The sequence below is a fragment of the Delphinapterus leucas genome, chromosome 21 (assembly GCF_059928025.1).
Source record: "Delphinapterus leucas isolate spDelLeu-1000000601 "Yukka" chromosome 21, BTC_Dleu_Yukka2, whole genome shotgun sequence".
In the NCBI taxonomy this organism is placed as follows: domain Eukaryota; kingdom Metazoa; phylum Chordata; class Mammalia; order Artiodactyla; family Monodontidae; genus Delphinapterus; species Delphinapterus leucas.
In genome coordinates, this window is record NC_143149.1 from 16,893,631 (window position 1) to 16,916,907 (window position 23,277).

General features: G+C 36.8%; 2 protein-coding genes across 17 annotated transcripts in view; one reads left to right on the forward strand and one right to left on the reverse strand.

Moving 5' to 3' along the window:
• Window positions 1-4,652, forward strand: part of ASAH1 (N-acylsphingosine amidohydrolase 1) — a 46,329-nt gene extending 41,677 nt beyond the window's left edge. For all 3 annotated transcript variants that reach the window (XM_022571052.2, XM_022571054.3, XM_089903537.1), the window contains 4 exons: window positions 2,080-2,211; window positions 2,317-2,440; window positions 2,867-2,923; window positions 4,093-4,652. In XM_022571052.2, coding sequence (XP_022426760.1) covers window positions 2,080-2,211; window positions 2,317-2,440; window positions 2,867-2,923; window positions 4,093-4,182 — 403 coding nt within the window. In that variant the 3' untranslated portion in view covers window positions 4,183-4,652. The remainder of the gene's footprint in view (window positions 1-2,079; window positions 2,212-2,316; window positions 2,441-2,866; window positions 2,924-4,092) is intronic.
• PCM1 (pericentriolar material 1) overlaps window positions 4,529-23,277 on the reverse strand; it is a 106,576-nt gene continuing 87,827 nt past the window's right edge. For all 14 annotated transcript variants that reach the window (XM_089903530.1, XM_089903522.1, XM_089903516.1 and 11 more), the window contains one exon: window positions 4,529-23,277. In XM_089903530.1, the coding sequence (XP_089759656.1) occupies window positions 23,252-23,277 (26 nt within the window). In that variant the 3' untranslated portion in view covers window positions 4,529-23,251.

The window sequence follows — 23,277 nt, forward strand, 5'->3', positions numbered from 1 at the left end:
ACTTTTTTGAGATGTTGAATAAATGGATGTTGAATTTTGTCAAATGCTTTTTCTGCATTTATTAAGATGATCATATTTTTATCCTTCATTTTGTTAATGGGTGTATCAAATTGATTTGTGGATGTTGAACCATCTTTGCATCATGCTGTATGATCCTTTTAATATAGTTTATTTTAAATTACTCATATTAAAATATTTCCCAGCTTTATCTTCCACTGAGGAACTATTTCAGAATTTCTTAGGTGAACCTTTGACACTCATGGAATTCTTCATGTTTTGTGGGTGTATGTTTATAGCAAGAAAATGAAATGATTTATTTAACAAGTTCTGGGGATAGTGCCCCTATGAAGGGCATCTATGAATTTTTCTTGGTGTAAAAAAAAATCCCCACCCATACAGAAAAGAAAAATTTGTATAATAAAATCTTCATTTAGATCATAATACCCCGATGCACATATGGTCACCTTACCTTTGATAAAGGAGGCAAGAATATACAGTGGAGAAAAGATAGCCTCTTCGGTAAGTGGTGCTGGGAAAACTGGACAGCTACATGTAAAAGAATGAAATTAGAACACTTCCTAACACCATACACAAAAATAAACTCAAAATGGGTTAAAGACCTAAATGTAAGGCCAGACACTATAAAACTCTTCGAGGAAAACATAGGCAGAACACTCTGTGACATAAATCACAGCAAGATCCTTTTTGACCCATCTCCTAGAGAAATGGAAATAAAAACAAAAATAAACACATGGGACCTAATGAAACTTCAAAGCTTTTACACAGCAAAGGAAACCATAAACAAGATGAAAAGACAACCCTCAGAATGGGAGAAAATATTTGCAAACGAATCAACGGACAAAGGGTTAATTTCCAAAATTTACAAGCAGCTCATACAGCTCAATAACAAAAAAACAAACAAACCAATCCAAAAATGGGCAGAAGACCTAAATAGACATTTCTCCAAAGAAGATACACAGGTTGCCAACAAACACATGAAAGGATGCTCAACGTCACTAATCATTAGAGAAATGCAAATCAAAACTACAATGAGGTATCACCTCACACCAGTCAGAATGGCCATCATCAAAAAATCTACAAACATTAAAATACTGGAGAGGGTGTGGAGAAAAGTGGGAACCCTCCACTGTTGGTGGGAATGTAAATTGGTGCAGCCACTATGGGGAACAGTATGGAGGTTCCTTAAAAAACTAAAAATAGAACTGCCATATGACCCAGCAATACCACTGGGCATATACCCTGAGAAAACCGTAATTCAAAGAGTCATGTACCACAGTGTTCATTGCAGCTCTATTTACAATAGCCAGGACTTGGAAGCAACTTAAGTGTCCATTAAGAGATGAATGGATAAAGAAGATGTGGCACATATATACAATGGAATATTACTCAGCCATAAAAAGAAACGAAGTTATTTGTAGTGAGGTGGATGGATCTAGAGTCTGTCATACAGTGAAGTAAGTCAGAAAGAGAATAATAAATACCATATGCTAACATATATATATGGAATCTAAATTTTTTTAAAAATGGTGCTGACAAATCTAGGGGCAGGACAGCAATAAAGACGCAGACATAGAGAATGTACTTGAGGATACAGGGAGGGGGAAGGGGAAGCTGGGACAAAGTGAGAGAGTGGCATGGACATATATACACTACCAAATGTAAAATAGATAGCTAGTGGGAAGCAGCTGCATAGCACAGGGAGATCAGCTCGGTGCTTTGTTACCACCTATTTTATTTATTTATATATATATATATATATATATATATATTTATATTATTTTTCCTAGTTCTATTGTTGAGTGAAAGGTATAGACTGTAAGGGTGAAAGGTGATCTCTTAAGACCGTTTTTTTTTGTCCTTCAGGTTAGAGGGAACATTTCAGATCTCAGTGTTTCACCACATAGGAGTCAGCGATTGTCTCTTCCTGAGCCATTGTTCACTATCCTTTTTAAAAAAAGGTGTTCCTCAGATATTTGTTTCCCTTTAGTTTCCACAGCTAAAAAATTCCCATCCAAGTCGACTAAAAATGTTTCCTTTGTTTCAAATGTTTCTGTATAGTTATGAAGAAGCCAAGACTATATTGACCAAAACCAAAGTATTGGCCCCAGCATACTTTATCCTGGGAGGCAACAAGTCTGGGGAGGGTTGTGTGATTACACGAGACAGAGAACAGTCTTTGGATATATATGAGTAAGTACATTTGTTAAAGCAAAATAAGCAGACAGTAAAGCATAGATGACGTGTGTACAGGTTTAAGGCATGAAACCTAGGAGGAATCTCTGTTTTTGTATCTAGACTCGACCCCAAGCAGGGTATATGGTATGTGGTGCAAACAAATTATGACCGTTGGAAAAATCCCTTCTTCCTTGATAATCGCAGAACACCTGCAAAGATGTGTCTAAACCAGACAACCCAAGAGGTACGTTCACAGTGTCATATACAGAAAGAAATGGTGACTATTAAAGGTTATGTCCATTCTGGCATTTTTCATTGGCCTTTGAAGAATTTATAAACCTCCCATTAGTCATTGTCTCTGGACAGTCCCAACTGAGTTTCTGTTTTGTTTTTAATGTAAAGAGCAAAATTTTGCTGTACTTTTTCATTTCTTAGTTAATGCTGGACACCACTCTGTGGAGTTGAATGGCAAGAATTCAAGAGGGAAGAGAAAGAAAGAAAATGTGATATATTAGAATCATCACCTGTAACAGTGACCCCAAGGGAAATTCTTTTATGGAGGAGGGGGGAGGTTGATTGAAGAATGTCTTGGTCTGATGACCCACTTGTGTGGATAAGGCTGCCAACATCTGTATTTAATGTACTGAAAACAACTATTTTTGTGTTTTAGAATATCTCATTTGCAACCATATACGATGTCCTGTCAACAAAACCTGTCCTCAACAAGGTATTTTTTAAAATAATTAATTTGCTTTTAGGAAAAGAATCTGATCCCATGTTTTATCTTTCCCTGTTGTCTTGGATTAATCAGAGCTAGAATCCCAAGTCATGTTCAGCTTAAGGCTGCTTTTTAAAATGTTTTTGTGACCAAAGCCGTAACTCTTGGAATGTGACAAAGAAGTTGGTCACTGCAGCTTGATAATGCAGTTTGGTCAGAGTGTTATTTCCAGCTTTTCTTACATGGCATTTGGACTGAGTCTAGCACGTCAGTCTTGACTTCTCCGTCTGTGGGGAACCGAATGTTGTATGCGGCACCTGATACTTGACAAAGTCTGAAGTATCTTTTCAGACAGCTTGCTTTCTTAGTGGATTAGGGTTTCTCTTAAACGTTATTACATCCTTTTATCTTATCCCTACTCTATAGCTAAAATATGCAAAAGTGTCCTAATCATCCAGTTTGCCAGTGGCCAGTAGCCCCTTCTTGTGTATTTCTGATTCCTCTGATTTTCCCCATTTGTTCCTTCTCTTCTTTTCCTTGGTCCTTTTCCTAAACCCTCCCTAAAATCAGTGTGCCTCCGTCACCTCTGCCAGAACAAACTGTCCTGTTCATTAGCATGTGACTGAGAACCTGGCCCTGAGGGAAGCCTTCCTTACGCCCACTGACCCCGCCATACTTCTCATTTTGCCCACACCATCTTCGTGTGAGCCCACGGTTGGGTTACTTACACATTCTGTGTGAGCTGGGTGTGTGCCTTCTGCATGTCTGCAGAGTTTCCCTCACTGCGTGAGAAATGCTTTCAGAATAAGGATAGCCAAAGCTAAACTGTTTATACTCCATAGTACACCGTTCGTCTTTGTAAATTATTCATTGAGGATGGTTAAGTGAGTCTGAAAGCTTTGGTGGTGAAGCAGTATACTGCTCAGAATTAAGACCTTGTAAAGAACTGAAGATTCTCTCCCACGCCTGTTTATATCATGACCTATTTTAGTTGTTATTGACTTATTAATTTTTTGGATCTTTATATGATACTTATTTTGTATCTTTTCACATATATATTATATATTAATTATTTAATGTTAAGAAACTTCATAAGCAATTCCACAAGAAATGCTAATATGAGGCAGGTCATCTTAGAATTGAAAACATCCTCAAAGTAAAAATAACTTTTCTTTCAGCTGACGGTATACACAGCCTTGATAGACGTTACCAAAGGTCAATTTGAAACATACCTGCGGGACTGCCCAGACCCCTGTATAGGTTGGTGAGCACACTCCTGGCCTATAGGATGCACCCTGTATGACATCAAGATGGGAGCTCACACGGGGCTGAGAAGGACAACCGTCTGATCTCCTTCAGAAGACTGAGATTGAGGACGGGTTCTCTTTGAGGTGTGAGCTTGTCCTGCTTGGTATGTTTACAATTCACAGGCTATTTTTGCCGTAATGGTTGATTTTTCTTATATACCAATAACTCCTTTTAGTGAAGTACAACAATCATCCAGAATTTACTGTGGTTCATTTCAGTCTGATTCATTTGGGGATGAGGATGGGCAATTAAAACTATTGCGGGACCCACCCACCCCCATGGAATAAAGCAAGATTCTCTGTGAGCACAGAATCCTACATCTGTGTAATAGTTAAATAGTCCACATTATTCAGTTTTTCACTTTTATCTACATATTTGTATGTTTTTGTCTTTTCTTCCTGGCTCTTACTATTAAACTTAATATACCATTGTTTTTGCTGTCTGTGACAGCAGTGTATTTCACTAATTTTGATTGGAGGGGGATGAGACAGGCATTCAGCTGTATGTTTCTCTTCATGGGCAGCACATGGACTTTTGACTCTGAATAGAAGTATTTTCTGGGGTTCTTGAAGTAACCGGTATGCAAGGCAGTCTTTTATACTCAGCATTGAAGTGTTTGCTTTTTCATAATTAACCTACCACCCACTAAACCCAGGAAGTTATTAAATAAATTTCAAAAACAATCCCGGGTTCTATGAAGCAATAGTAAATAAGCAGGTCAAAGACTAGTGGAAAATGGGAGGTGAACTGTTAAACTCTCGTAAGTATCATTCATTTAGTAGATTTTTAGGGCTTCCCTGGTGGCGCAGTGGTTGAGAGCCCGCCTGCCGATGCAGGGGACACCGGGTTCGTGCCCTGGTCCGGGAAGATCCCACATGCCGCGGAGTGGCTGGGCCCGTGAGCCATGGCCGCTGGGCCTGCGCGTCCGGAGCCTGTGCTCCGCAGCGGGAGAGGCCACAACAGTGAGAGGCCCGCGTACCGCAAAAGAAAACATAAATAAATAGATTTTTAGTTTTTCCTTCTGATCAGTATGTATTTTTTTAACTAAGTATAGTTACTAAAAATGTTTTTCAGAAATGTATGAGAAGTGCTGATAGGACTTGTTAAGCTTTCAGACCTTCAGTTTTGAAATGTATGACAGTTGGGCAAGACTGTAGCTACTCCATTTCTGTATAATGTCAGCTGTATTTGTGACATTCAGTAAACAGTCATTGGAAGAAATGTCAGTCAGCAGTCATGTGGGCTGAGTGTGTACCTCACGTGTTGGTTTGAGGGTGGGGTTATGGAGAAATCCGAGCTGAATATAATATTTGAATTAACATTACAAGGGTTATGGAAATGGGTTATTCAACTTAAGACTAAATGGTCACAGTCTTACATGACTAACCCTAACTCAGTGCTATCAACCGAGTGTGTGTGTGTCCAGAGGCAGCTTCTCCCCGACAGGTGGTGTGACTGCAGTGATGCTAGTATTATCTTAGTGAAGCAAGGAGAATTACAAGAGGATTTGTGTTGAATACAAGATTCGATTAATTTTTTAAAAAATCTTTTGTAATGTACACGTTTCATAACTTTTTAATAGAAAATGTCATGAATTTTTCATGAAGTCCCTTGTCCCCTCCAGTTTACCTCAGTGTGTCTTAAAACATTGTCATTTTCTGTGTGCGCCACGGCATGCGAAAAGGTTGGAAAGCACCATCACAGAGCTCTGGGTGGAAAGTGAACCCGGAGGCCTTTCATCGCAGCTGCGTGCCCTGGGACAAGCCACCAAGCCTTCCTACACCCTCAGGTCTGCCTTTGTCAAGTGAGGGTTTAACCCCAGTTTTCTCCAGGGTTTTCTTCTAGCTTTATGAATCCAGATTTAAACTGCATCTCAGGTTAGGAGGCAGTTAGGTAGCAGCAGACCGCCAGGTGCTGTTGGAGACGTCAGAACCGTCGTAGTTTTCTTTATTCACAAACATGCATGGGTGAATCTAATCAAAAGTGTTCTTAATAAGTATTTCAAAATAATGACGACACACTAATTTGCAGAAAGCATGTGCATTGTTAAAGCAGTCATGGGCAGCCAGCGCGGATGCCTCCAGATAGCCTGTCAGTTGGAAGTGGACGTTATTTTTATACACAGATAACATCTGTATAATACATATGTATATCTTACACACTGACAGTAAATTTGTTTAATTTTGAAAACATGTAGCACCTGAGTTCAATGCCAACCCTATTTCAGTCTCAGGAAAACATAATCAATTCAAGTTATGCTCTATAGTAGCCCACTGGGCTAAACAAACAATTTCAACTCCCACATACAGATATGAGACTGGGGTGAGAGCATTATTTCAAAATATGATAAGAGATGGGTATTCTAACACGTCAACTTGCAAGACCATGCATGCCCATGTATGTGTGGGTGAGTGAAATCTCATTACCCCCAGGAGCAATGACCAAGGAGAAAAAACTTGATGTTAATAACAGTTTCTGTTCTTCACATACTCAGGTACGATGAACCATTATCGCCAAATGGAATAAGTAAGACTTTCCATCTTAGTTACTGAAAATAAATATTTCCTTGTGTACCTAACACCTAATGACTGGCTTGCCCTGTCATTATCAGTAGAGAATTAAGTTTATCGTCTTGACTGTAGAAAATAGATTTTCAGTATTATGTATTTTATCCTGTTAATTTACAGTTGCTAGATGGAATAAGGGAATCTATAACAAATCAGTATGTACCGAACAATACCGTTGTCTTAGAAGCCAGGTAAAAATTTATATTTTTCAAATCATTTTCACGTTGAAAATCTGCCATGGCCAAAATAATCTGATATTGAAAATATTTTTCTGTCATCTCCTTAAGCTCTCAATATGCCAAGAGCTAATATGATGGATTTTTTAAAAATCGTTAAGTTCTTATTTAGGAGAAGAGATTATAGCTCCTATTTTTTTTTTCTTTTTTTAAAATCATAGAATTGATGATAGGCTATCCAGCTAGATCCCAGATTTCAAGCGTTGAGTACAAGTGCTTTTAACTTTTTTCTTTTTTCAACTAAGCTACTTAAAACACTGACAAATTCAGCACTAAAAACACAGAGAAGAGCTAATAAAATTTTCAAGTCGTTTATTAGAATTTTAATCAAAGCCATTATCCTTTGGTGTATCATTTTGTGTAAAATACTTTGAAATAAATTTTTAAATAACCAGTTGCAGCTTTGCCAAGTTAGTTAGAAAACAGAAGTGTAACTTTTACTGAAGAATTTTTTATAATTTTATTTTTGACAATTCCATTAGTTTTCCTACAGAGCAACTTTTTTGCCCTTCAAATTAAAACAAATTTAAAACTTTTAGCACCGAGCAGCAGTATTTTAGAGTTAATATTTTAGAGTTTAGCGTAGAAAAACAGGAAGGTGCAATTTTTTTTTATCAAGTGACATTGATGACATTGATTTAGAAGGAATGTTTTTTCATGTTCTGCTTTAGATACTGCCATAAGGTTTACTTAACAGTAATTTTAAAATTTTATTAATAAAGTTATGTAACCTAGGTATAGGTGTGTGGGTTTATACCTACTATACTAGGTATAGTAAAATAAAGGATTTTGTCTGTGTGCAGAGAATACCACATTAAATTTGTGTCAGACCTACTTTTTATCAGTTACACCTCTAAGCTACTTGATGGCTTCTGTACAGAAGCCAGTGGGCTAGGTTATTTTAATATTTTTTTGAATATACAAACAATATAGTAATTTATTCCTTTTGGTTAAAAAAAATTTTTTTAATGAAAAGAAACAAAAGTCTCTTTATTTCACTCTCTCTAATTCCACTCCTCTCCTGGGAGGTAACCCCTCACACATACTCCGTGCTATGTCCTATGCTTATTTTTGTTTTTCGTTTAGCAGTATTAATCTCCTTCCATGTCACTATCAATTTTCATCATACTTTTAAAATGCTTTGTAGGATTCTAAAATACATTTTGTGGACATTCAGTTTTTCATGGTTTTGCAACTGTAAGTAATGCTACAGTGAACATATTTCGAGTATGTGAAAGTTTACAGAGCAGATAATAAAGATGTGTTTAGGTGCACACTTACTTTGTACGCTACTACCGAAGCGCCTGCCAGAATGTTGGAATCTTTATACACATCCACCAACAGTGGGGAGAACGCATTTTCCCAAGATGGTAATTGTTGTCAAATGACATTGGTGAACACATTTGTAAGAGTGGGTACAGTTACTCTATTTCCATTGCCAGATTCATTTTCAAAGAATCCCTGGGGCATCCTGTAAAGACATTCCTGGGGAGATGGGGTCAGGTGGGCTACAACTCCAATTTGGCAAAGGGTCCGCTATGAGTACTGATAACAGGTGCCTGTGTCAGGGCAACTGAAAAAAAGGAGAAGGAAAACCCGATGGAGGACCCTCTAAACCTGGAAAATCTGATCTGAAAGGGTGGGAAGAAATCTAGGAATTGTGACTCTTGGCCCTGTGTTCCAAGACAGTATTTTCCACCTAGACAGAATCAACAGCTTGTAACTGAAGCACTTCACATTGAAGTCAACAAGTTCAACACTGAGTGGTGTATCCAGGGCTCTACAATTACCATTTCGTAAATCAAGTCATTCTGGAAATACCAACTTACGTAACATTCAACCCTTCTGGCTACTGAGTCACTGAATTCCAGAAGCCTGTGGGGACAACAACTTATCCAGCACTGGAACAAGAAAAAGATTCTATTCCGTCCTTCCACAGTGTCTGCCCAGAGATGGATAGAACCAGGCTGGAGTGACCCTTGGCCTTATTCATAAAGGCAATACTTAAGTGGTGCTCTGCTTGGAAGGCTTTCAAGGTACTGCTTTTGTCATGATTACATTTTATCCTAAGTACAAACAGGTCTGGCTCCCTTTTCTATATCCTTCTTACTTCCTGCAGCTCGACAAGGAAATGAACTGCGTGAACATTCATTCAGTAGGTGCACGTACAATTCAGTAGAAAAGGGATAGTATTTTTAACAAATGGAACTGGAATAATTGGATACTAATCAGAAAATAAAGGAACATTGATCCATATCTCCGTATACAAAAATTAATTCAAAATGATAATCAGTGACCTAAATGTAAAAATCTAAAGCTATAAAACCTCTAGGAGAAAACAAGAAAAATCTATGTGACCTTGGGTTATGGAAAAATTTCTTAGATATGATACTACATGCATGATGCATAAGAGAAAATAGTAAATCAGCTTCCATCAAAACTGAGAACTTCTTTAATAGGCACTGAAAAAAGAATAAAAAGGCTCAGGAAAGATTTGCAGATCACTGATCTAATAAAGGACTTTAGAATATATAAACAACTCTTACAGCTCAAAAATAAGAAATTCAACAACCCAATTTTAAAAATAGGCACAATATCTGAAGACACTTCAAAGACCACATATGGATGGCAAGTGTGTACATGAGATGTTCCAGATCATTAGTTATTAAGGATGCGCAAGTCAAACCATAATGAGATGCCACTACACATGTATTAGAATGTCTAAAAATTACAAAGACTGATAATACCAAGTGTTGGCTGGGACGTGGAGCAAGTGAAGTGGAAGCCTCAGTGTGTAATGGAGGAGTCATGAAAAATGGTACGGCTACACTGGGAAATCCAAACCAGAAACAATCCAGTGTGCATCAACAGATTAACAGATAAACAATGGTGTTATTGATAGGGACAGAGTAACGGGACAAATTAGGTAATTAAAGAGTGAATCCCACTAGGGTCTGTAAGTAAAGAAAAAAGTATGGGAGACCCCTGTAAGTTAATGATCACTCAAGAAAGCAGGGTTGCTTAGCAACAAAACCATGCAACAGAAGCATGAGACATGCCCCAGAACAATAAAACAATGGTAGCAAGAGACCCACATCCATCCACCATACAGTGAGCTCAGTAAGTTAAATGATGCCTAGCACATGCTCTTCTGCGCACACTAAAAACAAAATATGAGGAAAAGGTGACATTATACCAAAACCTAAGATGATCTGCCATATTTAAGTACATGTTACTATCTTTTTGCTTGGCTTGACCAGGCAGGGACAGGAAGACTCCCCCCGAACGTGGAGGAAGAGCTGATGATGGAAGCCTGACGTCTACTAGGGAGTGAGGAAGAAGGGGGTCTTTTCTCTCTCCCCACTTTTCCTTTGATTATAAAGCCGTAGCCCACTAAGTTCTCAGAGCGTGGCACCCTCTTGCCCGCCTGCCTGTAAGCCTCACAAGCGTCCCATTCTAGTAAGTCACTTCTTACGTATCACTTTGCCTTCGCTGAATTCTTCACTGAGACATAAAGAACCGGAGCTCCTCGGAGCCCCCCAAAACACCACCTAGCAGTTTCAGTATGTCCATACGATGTAACATTGTTCAGCAATTCAGAGGAATGAACTATGGATACATGCTACAACATGAATCTCAAAATAATATGCTGAGTAAAGAAAGCCAAAGACATACGCTGTACAGCTGCTTTTATATAAATTTCTAGAAAATGCAAGCTAATCAATAGTGACAGCAAATCAGTGGTTACCTGGAGATGAGGTGAAGCAGGGCAGAGGTGAGACGGAAGGATTCCCAAGAGGCCTCAGGAAGCTTTGGGGGATGATGGATACGTTTATTATCTTGACTGTGGTAAGGGTATCACGGGTGTATACCTATGTAAAAACTTAGCAAATTGTATAGAGTTCACAATAATCACTCAAATAAGGTTGTTAAAAATATACCTGGGAGCACATTCAACAACATGGGTGGTCTGCTAGGTACTGGGGATACCATGTTGAGCAAAAAAGAAAAGGCAAGGTCTCTGTCTTTGTAGACATTAAAGACATTAAACAAAGAATCCTCCCTCCCATTTCCTTCCTCAGCTTCCCCTCCTTGCCACACACTCCCTCTCTGGTGACTACTGTGTCACAGGAGAAGGAGGTTAACATCAAAGAGGATTTATTCGATCACTGCTTCAGGCAAGGGCTGCTAGAGTTAGTGATCCTAGAGCTTGAAGCCAGACTTGGGCGCTATTTAGAAGAGGACAGAATTCTCTTGTCTCTGTACAGATTGTTACATGCATTTTTGTGCTCTTAAAAAAGCCTATTAGCTCTCCTCAGGAAGAGCCAGCACTGGGTTAAAAAAAAAAAAAGGCTCAAAAATAAACCCACACACCTACAGCCAATTAATCTTCAACAAAAGAGGCATGAATGTACAATGGAGAAAAGACGGTCTCTTCGGCACCTAGTGTTGGGAAAGCTGGACAGTGAAATTAGAACACTCCCTCACACAATATATAGAAATAAATAAACTCAAAATGGTTTAAAGACCTAAATATAAGACATTACACCATAAAACTCCTAGAAGAGAACATAGGCAAAACACTCCCAGACATAAATAGTAGCAATATTTTCTCAGATCCGTTCCCAAGGCAAAAAAAGTAAAACCAAAAATAAACAAATGGGACCTAATCAAACATAAAAGCTTTTGCACAGCAAAGGAAACTGTAAAACGAGAAGACAACCTATGGACTGGGAGAAAATATTTGCAAATGATGTGACCAACAAGGGCTTAATTTCCAAAATACACAAACAGCTCATACAACTCAATATCCAAAAAATAAAATGGGTAGAACAACCTAAATACACGTTTCTCCCAAGACATATAGATGGCCAACAGGGGCACATGAAAAGATGCAAACATCGCTAATTATTAGAGAAGTGCAAATCAAAGCTACAATGAGGTAACACCTCACACTGGTCAGAATGACCATTATCAAAAAGCCTACAAATAATAAATTCTGGAGAGGGTGTGGAGATAAAGGGAACCCTCCTGGACTGTTGGCGGGAATGTAAATTGGTGCAGCCACTATGGGGAACAGTATGGAGGTTCCTTAAAAAACTAAAAATAGAGCTACCATATGACCCAGCAGTCCCACTCCTGGGCTTAAATCCAGAAAAGAGGAAAACTCTCATTTGAAAGCTACATGCAACCCAATATTCATAGCAGCACTATTTACAATAGCCAAGACATGGAAACAACCCGAATGCTCATCAATAGATGACTGGTTTAAGATGTACACACACACACTATGGAATGTTACTCAGCCATAAAAATGAAATACTGCCATCTGCTGCAACATGGATGGACTAGAGAATATCATAGTAAGTGAAGTAAGTCAGAGAAAGACAAATATTTTATCACTTATATGTAGAATCTAAAAAAATAATACAAATGAATCTATATACAAAACAGAAACAGACTCACAGACAGAAAACAAACTATGGTTACCAAAGGGGAAGATGGGGGGAGGGATAAATGAGTATGGGATTAACAAACTACTATATATAAAATAAATGAGCAACAGGGATTTACTGCATAGCACAGAGAACTATGTTCAGTATCTTGTAATAACCTATAATGAAAAATCTGAAATATATATATAACTGAATCCCTTTGCTGTACACCTGAAACTAACACAATATTGTAAATCAACTACACGTCAATTAAAAAAAAAAGTTCTCAGAACAATGAAGGATGCAGAGTGTACTGAACAGTACCCACACGTATGCTTTCTTTTCTTTATCCTTTCCTTTTAATTCTATTTAAAGTGCTAGGGAAGGGTAATGATAAGGATAGAGAAATAAATTTGACATGACGTTTTATGTTGACAGATGTGGATTTTAAAACATTTCAGTGAAAAACAACAGTCAGAGGTACTGGCATCTATTGTAATACTAAACACCTTCGGTAACTGTATAGATCACAAAGACTTCAAATTAATCTCCTCTACCCAAACTTCTCGGTATAATTTTCCTTGATGGGTCTGATGCTTTGCTGAATTCATGGTGTTTTTCATACAAACAATATTCTTACTTGGCAGAGATGGCCTTCAAAGGGCTTGACCAGTCACTGACGTCTCATTTAAACCTTGCTGTCAATACACACCATGTCACAAGAGTTGGTGCAAGATGTATATAAGTATGTATACTCCCCACTGCACCCACGCCCCCACCAAAAAAAATGAAGAAATAAACTGCAAAATAGCAAATAGAAAACGGCCTTGTTTTTGCTGAAAAAACATAACGTGATGTTTGTGGTATACTGTGATGACACTGTACTTGTCCTCTGACCTCCTATTTGATCAGCATATTCCCCACAGACAAGAGAGGCTCACACTCATACTGCTCTCCCTTCTTTGCCCTACTCGGCCACTCCCTGCAATAACAGGAAGATGCCAATGCAAGCAAGGTTCCATTTTCCTTTAAGGTTAGAAACTATCGATAAGGTTGGCCCTATCCTTTGTTCTTCCCACATCTTGGATCCTCAGTGACAATATTTACTGAACACTAGGGATGTTTGGCTTTCTATTTGGAGAGGTAGGTAGAGTGGAATCCACTTGCTCTGAAGAGTTAACATTAAGTTGTTTTGTCTCCCACAGGGAGGTTAATTTAGCCACCAGGCAGTAAACAGTGGTGGTGATTTAACAATTACCTCTTTTCTAGAACAATTTCAAAGAATCAACCTAGCCACTTCCCTTTTCACAAATCGGTGACAATGAAATCAGCAATGCAAGAATACTTCGGATAGCCAAAGTCCTGCAAATAATAGGTGAGCTATTACACAAGTAGTAAATGTTGTAGACAGGTAGTTACACTGCAAAGTTGACAAATACTATCAAACCAAATTTCTGTATAGAGCCAAAAGACAACCTAAATGAACGGAAAGCTATACACGGTTCATGGATTGGAAAACTCAATACTGTTTACATTTTTATTTCCTCAAGTTGATCTATTTATTCAATGTTAATTCCAATAAAAATCCCAGCAGCTTTTTTGTTTGTGAAAACTAAGAAGACAGTTCTAAAACTGTAAATGCAAGATTATGGACATAGAATAGTCAAAAGTTCTTGAGAAAGAACAAATTTAGAGGTCTTATGTTGCCTATTTTCAAGACTTTCTATAAAGCTACAGTAACGACATGGACGTAAGACTACACGTATAAATGAGTGGGAAAGAGATTCCACATACAGATCCACACGCACATGGCCAACTGATTTCCATGAAGGTGACAAGATAATTTAATAGAGAAGGACAGTCTTTTCAACAAATGGTGCAGGCTGGATGTCTATATGGGAGGAAAATAAATCTGATCCTTACCTCACATCATACAAAAAAATTACTCAAAATGGAGGATATACCTACGTGTAAAAGCTAAAACTATAAAACGTCTAGAAGAAAATAGGAAAAAAACCTCAATGACTTAGGCATAGGCAAATTATTTCTTAGGACACAAAGTACCAAGCATTAAAAAAAATGACATAACATAATTAACAGCTTCTTTGAAAGAGAAAAATGAAAATGCAAACCACAGACTGGGAGGAAATATTTATAATAAATATATAAGACAAAGGACTAGTATCCAGAATATAAAAAGAATTCTTACAACTTAGTAAGTTGTTTATCTTTAGGATACATCTCTAGAAATTGAATTGCTCTGTCAAAGGATATACATATCATGAAAAACTTCGGTGCATATTGCCAAACTACGGTACCAATTTTCATGGACCATTTAGTAGAAAAATGGGGGGCGGGGGGAGAATCCTCTTCTCACAAACCTTTAGTAGATACTGTAAAAACCTGGTCTTTCTGAAAGGCTTTCCAATGATTAAAATCTGCTGTCATATCACATCACTGAATTCACTGCATTTTAAATAATTCCATATTCATTTTGATCATATCAATCAATGCGTATGACTTACCTATTAGCAGATTTGAAAAAGAATAGGTATATATTTGCATTTTCTTCAGCTGGAACTCTTCCGTCTGAAATACACTACTATAGGAGTATTACACTGTTCTTTTCAAAACTGTTGAAGTGGAGAGAATCTGTCATAATTAAATGAGATAGCCAATCCTACTTAGTAAAATGTAAGAACTTAAACCTCTCTTTGGAGTACTAAAAGAATTTAATCATTTACTCATAGACAGTGAACAGCTTCTATATGCCAAGAACTGCTCTAAAGGTTAGTTATACTGCAGTGGACAAAGCAGAGAAAAATTCCTGCCCTTATAGAGCTTACCCTTCAATTAGGGGGTAAAGAGGAAACAGACAATAAGACAAGTTAGTAATACAGTGTTGATAAGTAATAGGCAAAGAAATAAAACGTGGCAAGGGAATAAGAATGATTCGTGGAGGTTGTAATTTTAAGTTGGACACACATAGATCTCACTAAATGTGTGCCATAAAGATATCTGGGAAAAGCATTCTAGGTTGAGGGAACAGCAAATGCAAAGGTCCAGCAGTGGGAGGATCCCCATCATGTTCGAGAAACAGCAAAAAGTCAGTGTGACTGAAGCTGAGTGAATAATGGGGAAAATAAGAAATGAGGTAGAGGTAGAGAACCGGTCCCATAAAGTCTTGTAAAGACTATTTTGCTCTTAACTGGAGTGAAATAGAAAGCTACTGACATCTGAACAGAATCACTCTGGCTACTGTGATGAGATTCAGTTATAGAAAGCCAAGGAAGGGAAGAGATAGGGGCATTAAGAAACTACCATAATAATCCAGTCAAGAGATAAGGGTGGCTTGAATAAAGAGGGTAGTAGAAGAGGTAATGAGAATTATTAGATTCTAGTTACATTTTAAAGGTAGAGCTGACTATTTGGATGTGGGAGAAGAGCTACAGATAATTTCAGGGTTTCTGTCTTGAGAAAGTAGAAGGATGGAAGTGCCATTTATTAGATGGGAAAACCGCAGAAAAATTAGATTTGGAACAATCAAGAACTCAGTTTTGGACACATCAAGTTCAGAAAACCTACTAGACATTGAAAAGAACTTAGACTTTGAGAGGGGAGGGGGGTTGTACTGACATATAAACTTGGAAGCAGGCAGGTTATAAATGATATTTCAAGTTATGAGGTTAGATGAGATCACCAAGGTTTTACAAAGTATAATTGAGAGATCTAAAGATTAAGTCTTAGGGAATGCCTACATTTATTATAAGAACTTCTTTGTACTTCCATATGAATTTCATAAATCTCACCATACAGAAATTCTAGAATGTCAAAGATGGAAGGCTTTAATTTAAAACATCATTTGGTTGTTTACATTTAAGGTTGGGGATGGGGCTATATAACATCTGACTTTGGTTTTACAAAGCCTAGAGGGAGTAGGAAGAAAAATTGTTACTCTGTAGTAGCACCTTTCTCCCATCCTGTGGAGTTTGTTTCGGGGAACATGCCCAGGAAGATCTCTATTAAGTAACAACAAGAAAGTATACATTTTTTTCAGGCTGTGCCACCATGCCAAGGGAAGGGGCCAGAGCCTCACAAATCATGAAATGACTGACAAAAGCTGGGATCACATGGATCCTTGTAATTTAATCCCAATTTTCTTATAAAATAAACTATAAGTTTTCAACACTGTCTTGTTCACTGTGATTTTAATAAACACTGAATTATTTGTACAATTGCTTATTAATTTCCATTTTTATTTATTTTCATAAATCTTCCTTTGAGAGACTTCTCTGGTGGTGCAGTGGTTAAGAATCCACCTGCCAATGCAGGGGACACGGGTTCAAGCCCTGGTCCAGGAAGATCCCACATGCCGCGGAGCAAAATAAGCCCGTGGGCCACAACTACTAAGTCTGCGCTCTAGAGCCCGTGAGCCACAACTACTGAGGCCGCGTGCCACAACTACTGAAGCCCACACACCTAAAGCCTGTGCTCCGCAACAAGAGGAGCCACCGCAATGAGAAGCAAGTGCACCACAACAAAGAGTAGCCCCTGCTTGCCACAACTAGAGAAAGCCCATGCACAGCAAAGAAGACCCAACGTAGCCCAAAAAATAAAGTAAATTTATTAGAAAAAAAAAATCTTCCTTTGAAAGATGTAAACAGTTACCATTTGATAAAATGTAAATACTAAGAGCATCCTTGGATCCAGGATAATTCATTTTGCAGACAGAAAAATGAGGAATAGAGTGGGCTAAAAACATCAGTATGTTTTTGTGCATCATATGTTTCCAAAAGTCATAGTAATACTATCTCTTTATTGCTTTATAATACTTGTCCAAATATTGTCTGTGAAAGAATTTTAAGCTAAAGAACATAGGACTCCAATGTATTAAAATGACTGCTAATACTGATAGAAGAAAAAAGTTGAACTATACAATGTTATATGAAGCTGAGCTTTTAAGTCCTGACAATCCCTTGGAAGGTACAGAGATTTTCTACATGAAATTCTAAGACTAATCACTGACACAATCAGAGAATAAGTTTCAAAATCACATGAAACAAGAAATGGAATATTTATGTATCTCTTTGGTTAGAAAATATTTACATCTTGAAATATACCTTGTTTTTCTAGCTATTATCAGAAATTATACTCAAATATAATAGAATTCAATGACAGATAACAAGCATTATAGAAATTAACCTATTAAACACCTGTATAACCTAAACTTGACAATTGGTGGTGGTGGAATATAAAGAAAGATAGGGAGGAGAAAAAGGCAATCATATGTGACATAATCCAAATAAACTTGAAAATTATAATCCAAAAAGCTATTTAAAATAGCCAAAGCAATCTTAAGAAAAAAAGAACAAAGCTGGAGGTATCACACTCTGTGACTTCAGACTATACTACAAAGCTACAGTAACCAAAAGCATTGGGTACTGGCACAAAAACAGACACATAGATCAATGAATAGAGAGTCCAGAAATAAACCCATGCACTTATGATCAATTAATCTATGACAAAGGAGGCAAGAATATATAATGGGGAAAAGACAGTCTCTTCAATAAGTGGTGCTGGGAAAACTGGACAGGTACATGTAAAAGAATGAAATTGGAACATTTTTTCATGCCATATACAAAAATAAACTAAAAATGGTTTATAAGACCACAAACCATAAAACTCCTAGAAGAAAACACAGGCTGTACACTCTTTGACATCAGTCTCCAAAAAGATTTTTTTTGGGGGGATATATCTCCTCAAGCAAGGGAAACAAATGGAAGTACATCAAACTAAAAAGTTTTTGCACAGCGAAGGAAATTATCAACAAAGCGAAAAGGCTGCCTACTGAATGGGAGAAGATACTTGCAAATGATTTATCTGATAAGGGGTTAATATCCAAAACATACAAAGAACTCATACAACTCAACATAAAAAACAACCCGATTAAAAAATGGGCAGAGGACCTGAATAGACATTTTTCCAAAGAAGACATACAGATGGCCAACAAGCACATGAAAAGATGCTCAACATCATTAATCATCAGGGAAATGCAAATCTAAACCACAATGAGACATCACCTCACACCTGTCAGAACGGCATCACCTCACACCTGTCAGAACGGCTATTGTCTTTTAGTGCTGTTGAGTGTGTGGAGAGAAGGGAAGCCTTGTGCACTGTTGGTGGGAATGATTGGTGCAGCCACTATGGAAAATAGTAAGGAAATTCCTCAAAAAACTAAAAATGGAACGACATATGAACCAGCAATTCCACTTCTGGGTACATATCAAAAGAAAACAAAAACACTAATTCAAAAAGGTACATGCACATCAATGTTCACTGCAGCATTATTTACAATTGCCAAGATACGGAGACACCCTAAGTGTTCATCAATAGATAAATGGATAAAGAAAATGTGGTATATATACATACACACCCCCACACACAAGATGGAATATTACACTCAGCCATAAAAAAAGAATGAAATTTTGCCATCTGCAACAACATGGACGAACCTGGGGTTCACTTACGCCTAGTGAAATAAGTCAGACAAAGACAAATACTGAATGTTATCACTTATACATGGAATCTAAAATATAAAACAGACAAATGAATATAACAAAACAGAAACAGTCTCATAGCTATACAGAACAACCTAATGGTTACCAGAGGGGACAGGGAAAGGGGGAGGGGAAAGTCAGGGGTAGGGAATAAAGAGGTACAAACTACTGTGTATGAAATAAATAAGCTACAAGGATATATTGTACAGCACAGGGAATATAGCCAATATTTTATAATAACCTTAAATGGAGTATAATCTATAAAAATATTGAATCACTATGTTGTACACTTGAAAATGATATAATACTGTAAACCAAATACACTTCACTAAAGAACAAAGTCCAAAAAGCTATTGGAAATACTAACTTTGTAGCATAAACTCCATTACTCTACCTATGTCTTAAACATTTTTGGGGGATTTGGGGATACTAAGAGAGTGAGGAAATGGAAAGAAGAGTAAATAAAACTAAATAGAAGGAGGATAACTAGAATGGTGGAAGTGACACTGTGGGAAAACTGCACCTCTAAAATCCATGGAAGGCTCTTTAGACTTTGCCTCTTTACCTAAAGAGGGAAGAACTACAAAAAGAGTATACAGCCAGGACATGTCAGAAAAAAATGTTTGTTAGCCAAAGAACACATGGAAGCAATTATGGGTTCTTAATATGTAAGTCTAGTTTTTAAAACTCTGTCAGAACACTGAAAAGTAGGCAAAAAACCTCACTACTGAGATGTGTAAGTTTGAGGAGAATCTTAGCCCTTCTTTTCCTGGACCTCTCTTTTCTCCAACATGAATACACACATGATACCTTACATTTATATGTAGTACCTGTCATCAAAGCATTTCCATGAACACTACTTCATTTGATAAGAGTAACCCATGCCTGTGCCCCTTCTAGGAAGATACTGAGTATCAACTGTGAGGCAACAGGAGATGGAGCAATGGAGACTCTAAATGTACACAGACACAGTCTCACTGAAAGCGAGGTTAACACCAATGCTGAGTGCTACTATCGTGAACTGGTATAGCACTTTATATTTTTCAAAGCCTTTTCATGATGTCATTTGATTAAGAGAATGGCCTTAAAAAGGCAACTATAACTCTGGGGGATACAGTTCATTAAAGGTGAAGATTTCTAATTAATATTTCTAATTAATAATTCTAATTAATATTTCTGATTAATATTCTTAATATTTATAACTATATTATTTATTTTAAATTAATCACATGTGATTTGCTAGACCTATATATGGGGGATAACTAATTACATGTAGGAAAAGTCATAATGCAAGAAATATATTAAGTAGGTGGGAGAACAGAACTCTGTTATACAGAAACATTATGCTGTGATTAGTTTTCAAAATAACCAAATCAATAGCTTTCTATAAATTGCTGGCCTAAAGGATATTCTGTTGTGGATATTTCTGAGTCTGGGCAGATGAAATGAACTGATAAGATAATTAAAACTCTGTTTATATATGAATCACAGTCATTTGTAGGCACAGAATTTTCCTCTGTTCCTTGTTCCTTAATGGAAAGTGGGTCAGCCAGAGACACTACTTAATATGAAGAAAAAACTAGACATGTAAAGACAGTGAACATTAAAGTAACAATTAGAATTGTGCAGAAAGAACAAGAAATGCTGGCTCTTCCAAGCAAGGCGGCTGAGCAATTACACGTGTATACTGAAACAAGTGAAATCCAGAGGCAATTATTTCTTTGACAGATAAAGAATGAGTTTTTTATATTAAAGAAAGCTGAGCAAGAAACATGCCAATCTAATTCTGAATAAATATGAGAATGTTCTGTATGTAGTATATAAGACAGATGTAACTAAAAAATAGAAGCTCATGGCCACTATAAGAAAAATGTCTCAAGTTTAATAAATCTTCTCTCTGGTTGGTTGATATGTCATTATTTTTCATATCTTGATTTTTTTAAAAACTGAAGTATAGTTGATTTACAATGTTGTTTTAGTTTCTGGTGTATAGCAAAGTGATTCAGTTATACATATATATATATATATCCTTTTTCATATTCTTTTCCATTATGGTTTATTACAGGATACTGAATATAGTTCCCTGTGCTATTCAGTAGGACCTTGTTATTTTTCTATTTTATATATAGTAGTTTGTATTGAGGGTTTTTTTTTTTACACATTTCAAATAGTCAAATAAGCCACAATTCTGGAATAAATTCTAAAGCGTAAATGAGTATGTCAATTTAAATGAAAATGCAATTCAGGGCTGTATGCAGGATATACATTTATTAACAGTGAAAAAGCATTTACCCAAAGTGAATGTTACAAAATACAAAGAGTACCTGCTGCACAGTCTGGCGAGCTCACTCTTTTAGGCATTATTTCAACCTGCGAGGTTTCTCTCTCACTCATTTAGACCTTTTCTTCCTCTTTTATCTCTAACCAAATTTTTAACTTAAAAATGAAGACAAACAGTAATATTCAATGCCTAACCCTTTAGCAACAGTTACCAGGGAAAAACATATTAAACAAGTTATCTGCTCTCAAGTCCTAGGTATTTTAAAACTAAATTATCTACTATAATAGGAAAAAACAGACCATATTACAACAGCTATAACGTAAGTCAAATAAGCAAGTTTGATAAGGTTCACAGATACTACAGTAATAACTAAGGTATAAGTACAACGCTTCCACTGTATCGATCTTTAAAATGCATGCAGAGAGAGAGACAGACAGTCTTAATATGTAAGGCTTGGCTTGAGTATCAAAATGAAGTTTCTGTACAGAGTCTAGAAAACAAATACAGAACTTAAGTATACATATAATGTAACTTATGTTTCAGTTTCCCTGAAGTCAAGCCAATTGAATAAGAATTCCTGTTTCTGGGATGATAGTTTTCTGAATAAGTTTTACTAATTCAGAAAGTTGGAGATCTATGTCTCACATAATTTAAGTTATGGAGCAATACAGTCAATGCCCTCATAGGGAAATCCTCATTTAATACTCCCTGACTGGACATTATACTTTTACACTGAGGTATCAGGCAAGAATTTCAAAGGAATACCAACCAAATTCTTTTCTTATGGGATACTTCAGTTAATTGTTGACAAATTTAAAAGACTATTTGGAACAATTCTTCATATTTTATTCAAGAAAGAATCTGTAAAGATGACTTGTTAACTGGCTATGTGAAGCCTTACTGGGTATGTGGCAAGTTTGGGATCTAAAGCTACACCACCTTTAAAAGCTGATTTACTTCATGACAAAGAGGTCATGTAGATTTTCGTTACTCAAAACTTCCTCTGCGAACCTGCTTCTCTCTCACTGCATACAGAAGCAACTGCTATGCTTTGGCTAAACTATCATCTCAAAAGGCAAGGTTGTCCGAAGGCATATAGAACTTTAATGTGCTGGTACATAAATTTAGTTCTATTAATCTCTACTTTAAAGATCTTGGTTTTCCTTTTAAAATTAATCACAATGTTACTTTACTTGGCTGTGCAGAAATACTCTCTAATTATAGAAAACTTTTTTTTTTTTTACTTTTAGACTGAGGCAACACAGATATGAATTGAAATTCTAGAAAATATTTATCTAATAGATAATTATGTAAGTTCTACATACTAAGGACAAGTGTTCTAAACTTATTATCCAATTTGAATAGAATATTAATATATATTCTACAATAACCTGGAAACCTTTATAACCTGCCCTATTCTTGCACAGAAATAAGACATGCAAGTATCTAAAAGAACATTAGACCCAATAGCAGCAACACTGGCATTATTTGGAAGCCTGGCCTAAAGGCTGGGCTTTACAATAAATAGTATATTTGTCTAACTCTTGACCATTGCTCTTTGAATAGCCTAATTATACAGAACAGTGACTTGCTGTATAGAATTCAACATAATTTCCAAAAAAGATAGTTTACAGGTTAAGTCCAAACTTTATTTAAAACTACATTTTAAATTTAACGTTACCAAACATCACAATGGGGAAAAAAATCAAGACCAAAAAAAATGACAGAAAGAAAAAGAAAAAACCCCACAGTGTATCAAGGCTTGAATCTGTCCCGAATTCAGTTTTTGATGTTTTAAACTGCCATGGGCAGAAATTAGCACACCTACCAAAAATGCAGTGTCAAACTAATTTACATTTTTTACAGATCAAAACAGATGTTTATTTAGTGCCATTTCCATATATGCATTGACTATGTAAAGAGAGAGTTAGATGAGCCTCTGAAGACATCTCATGTACTTTGGGCTCCCACTGTTT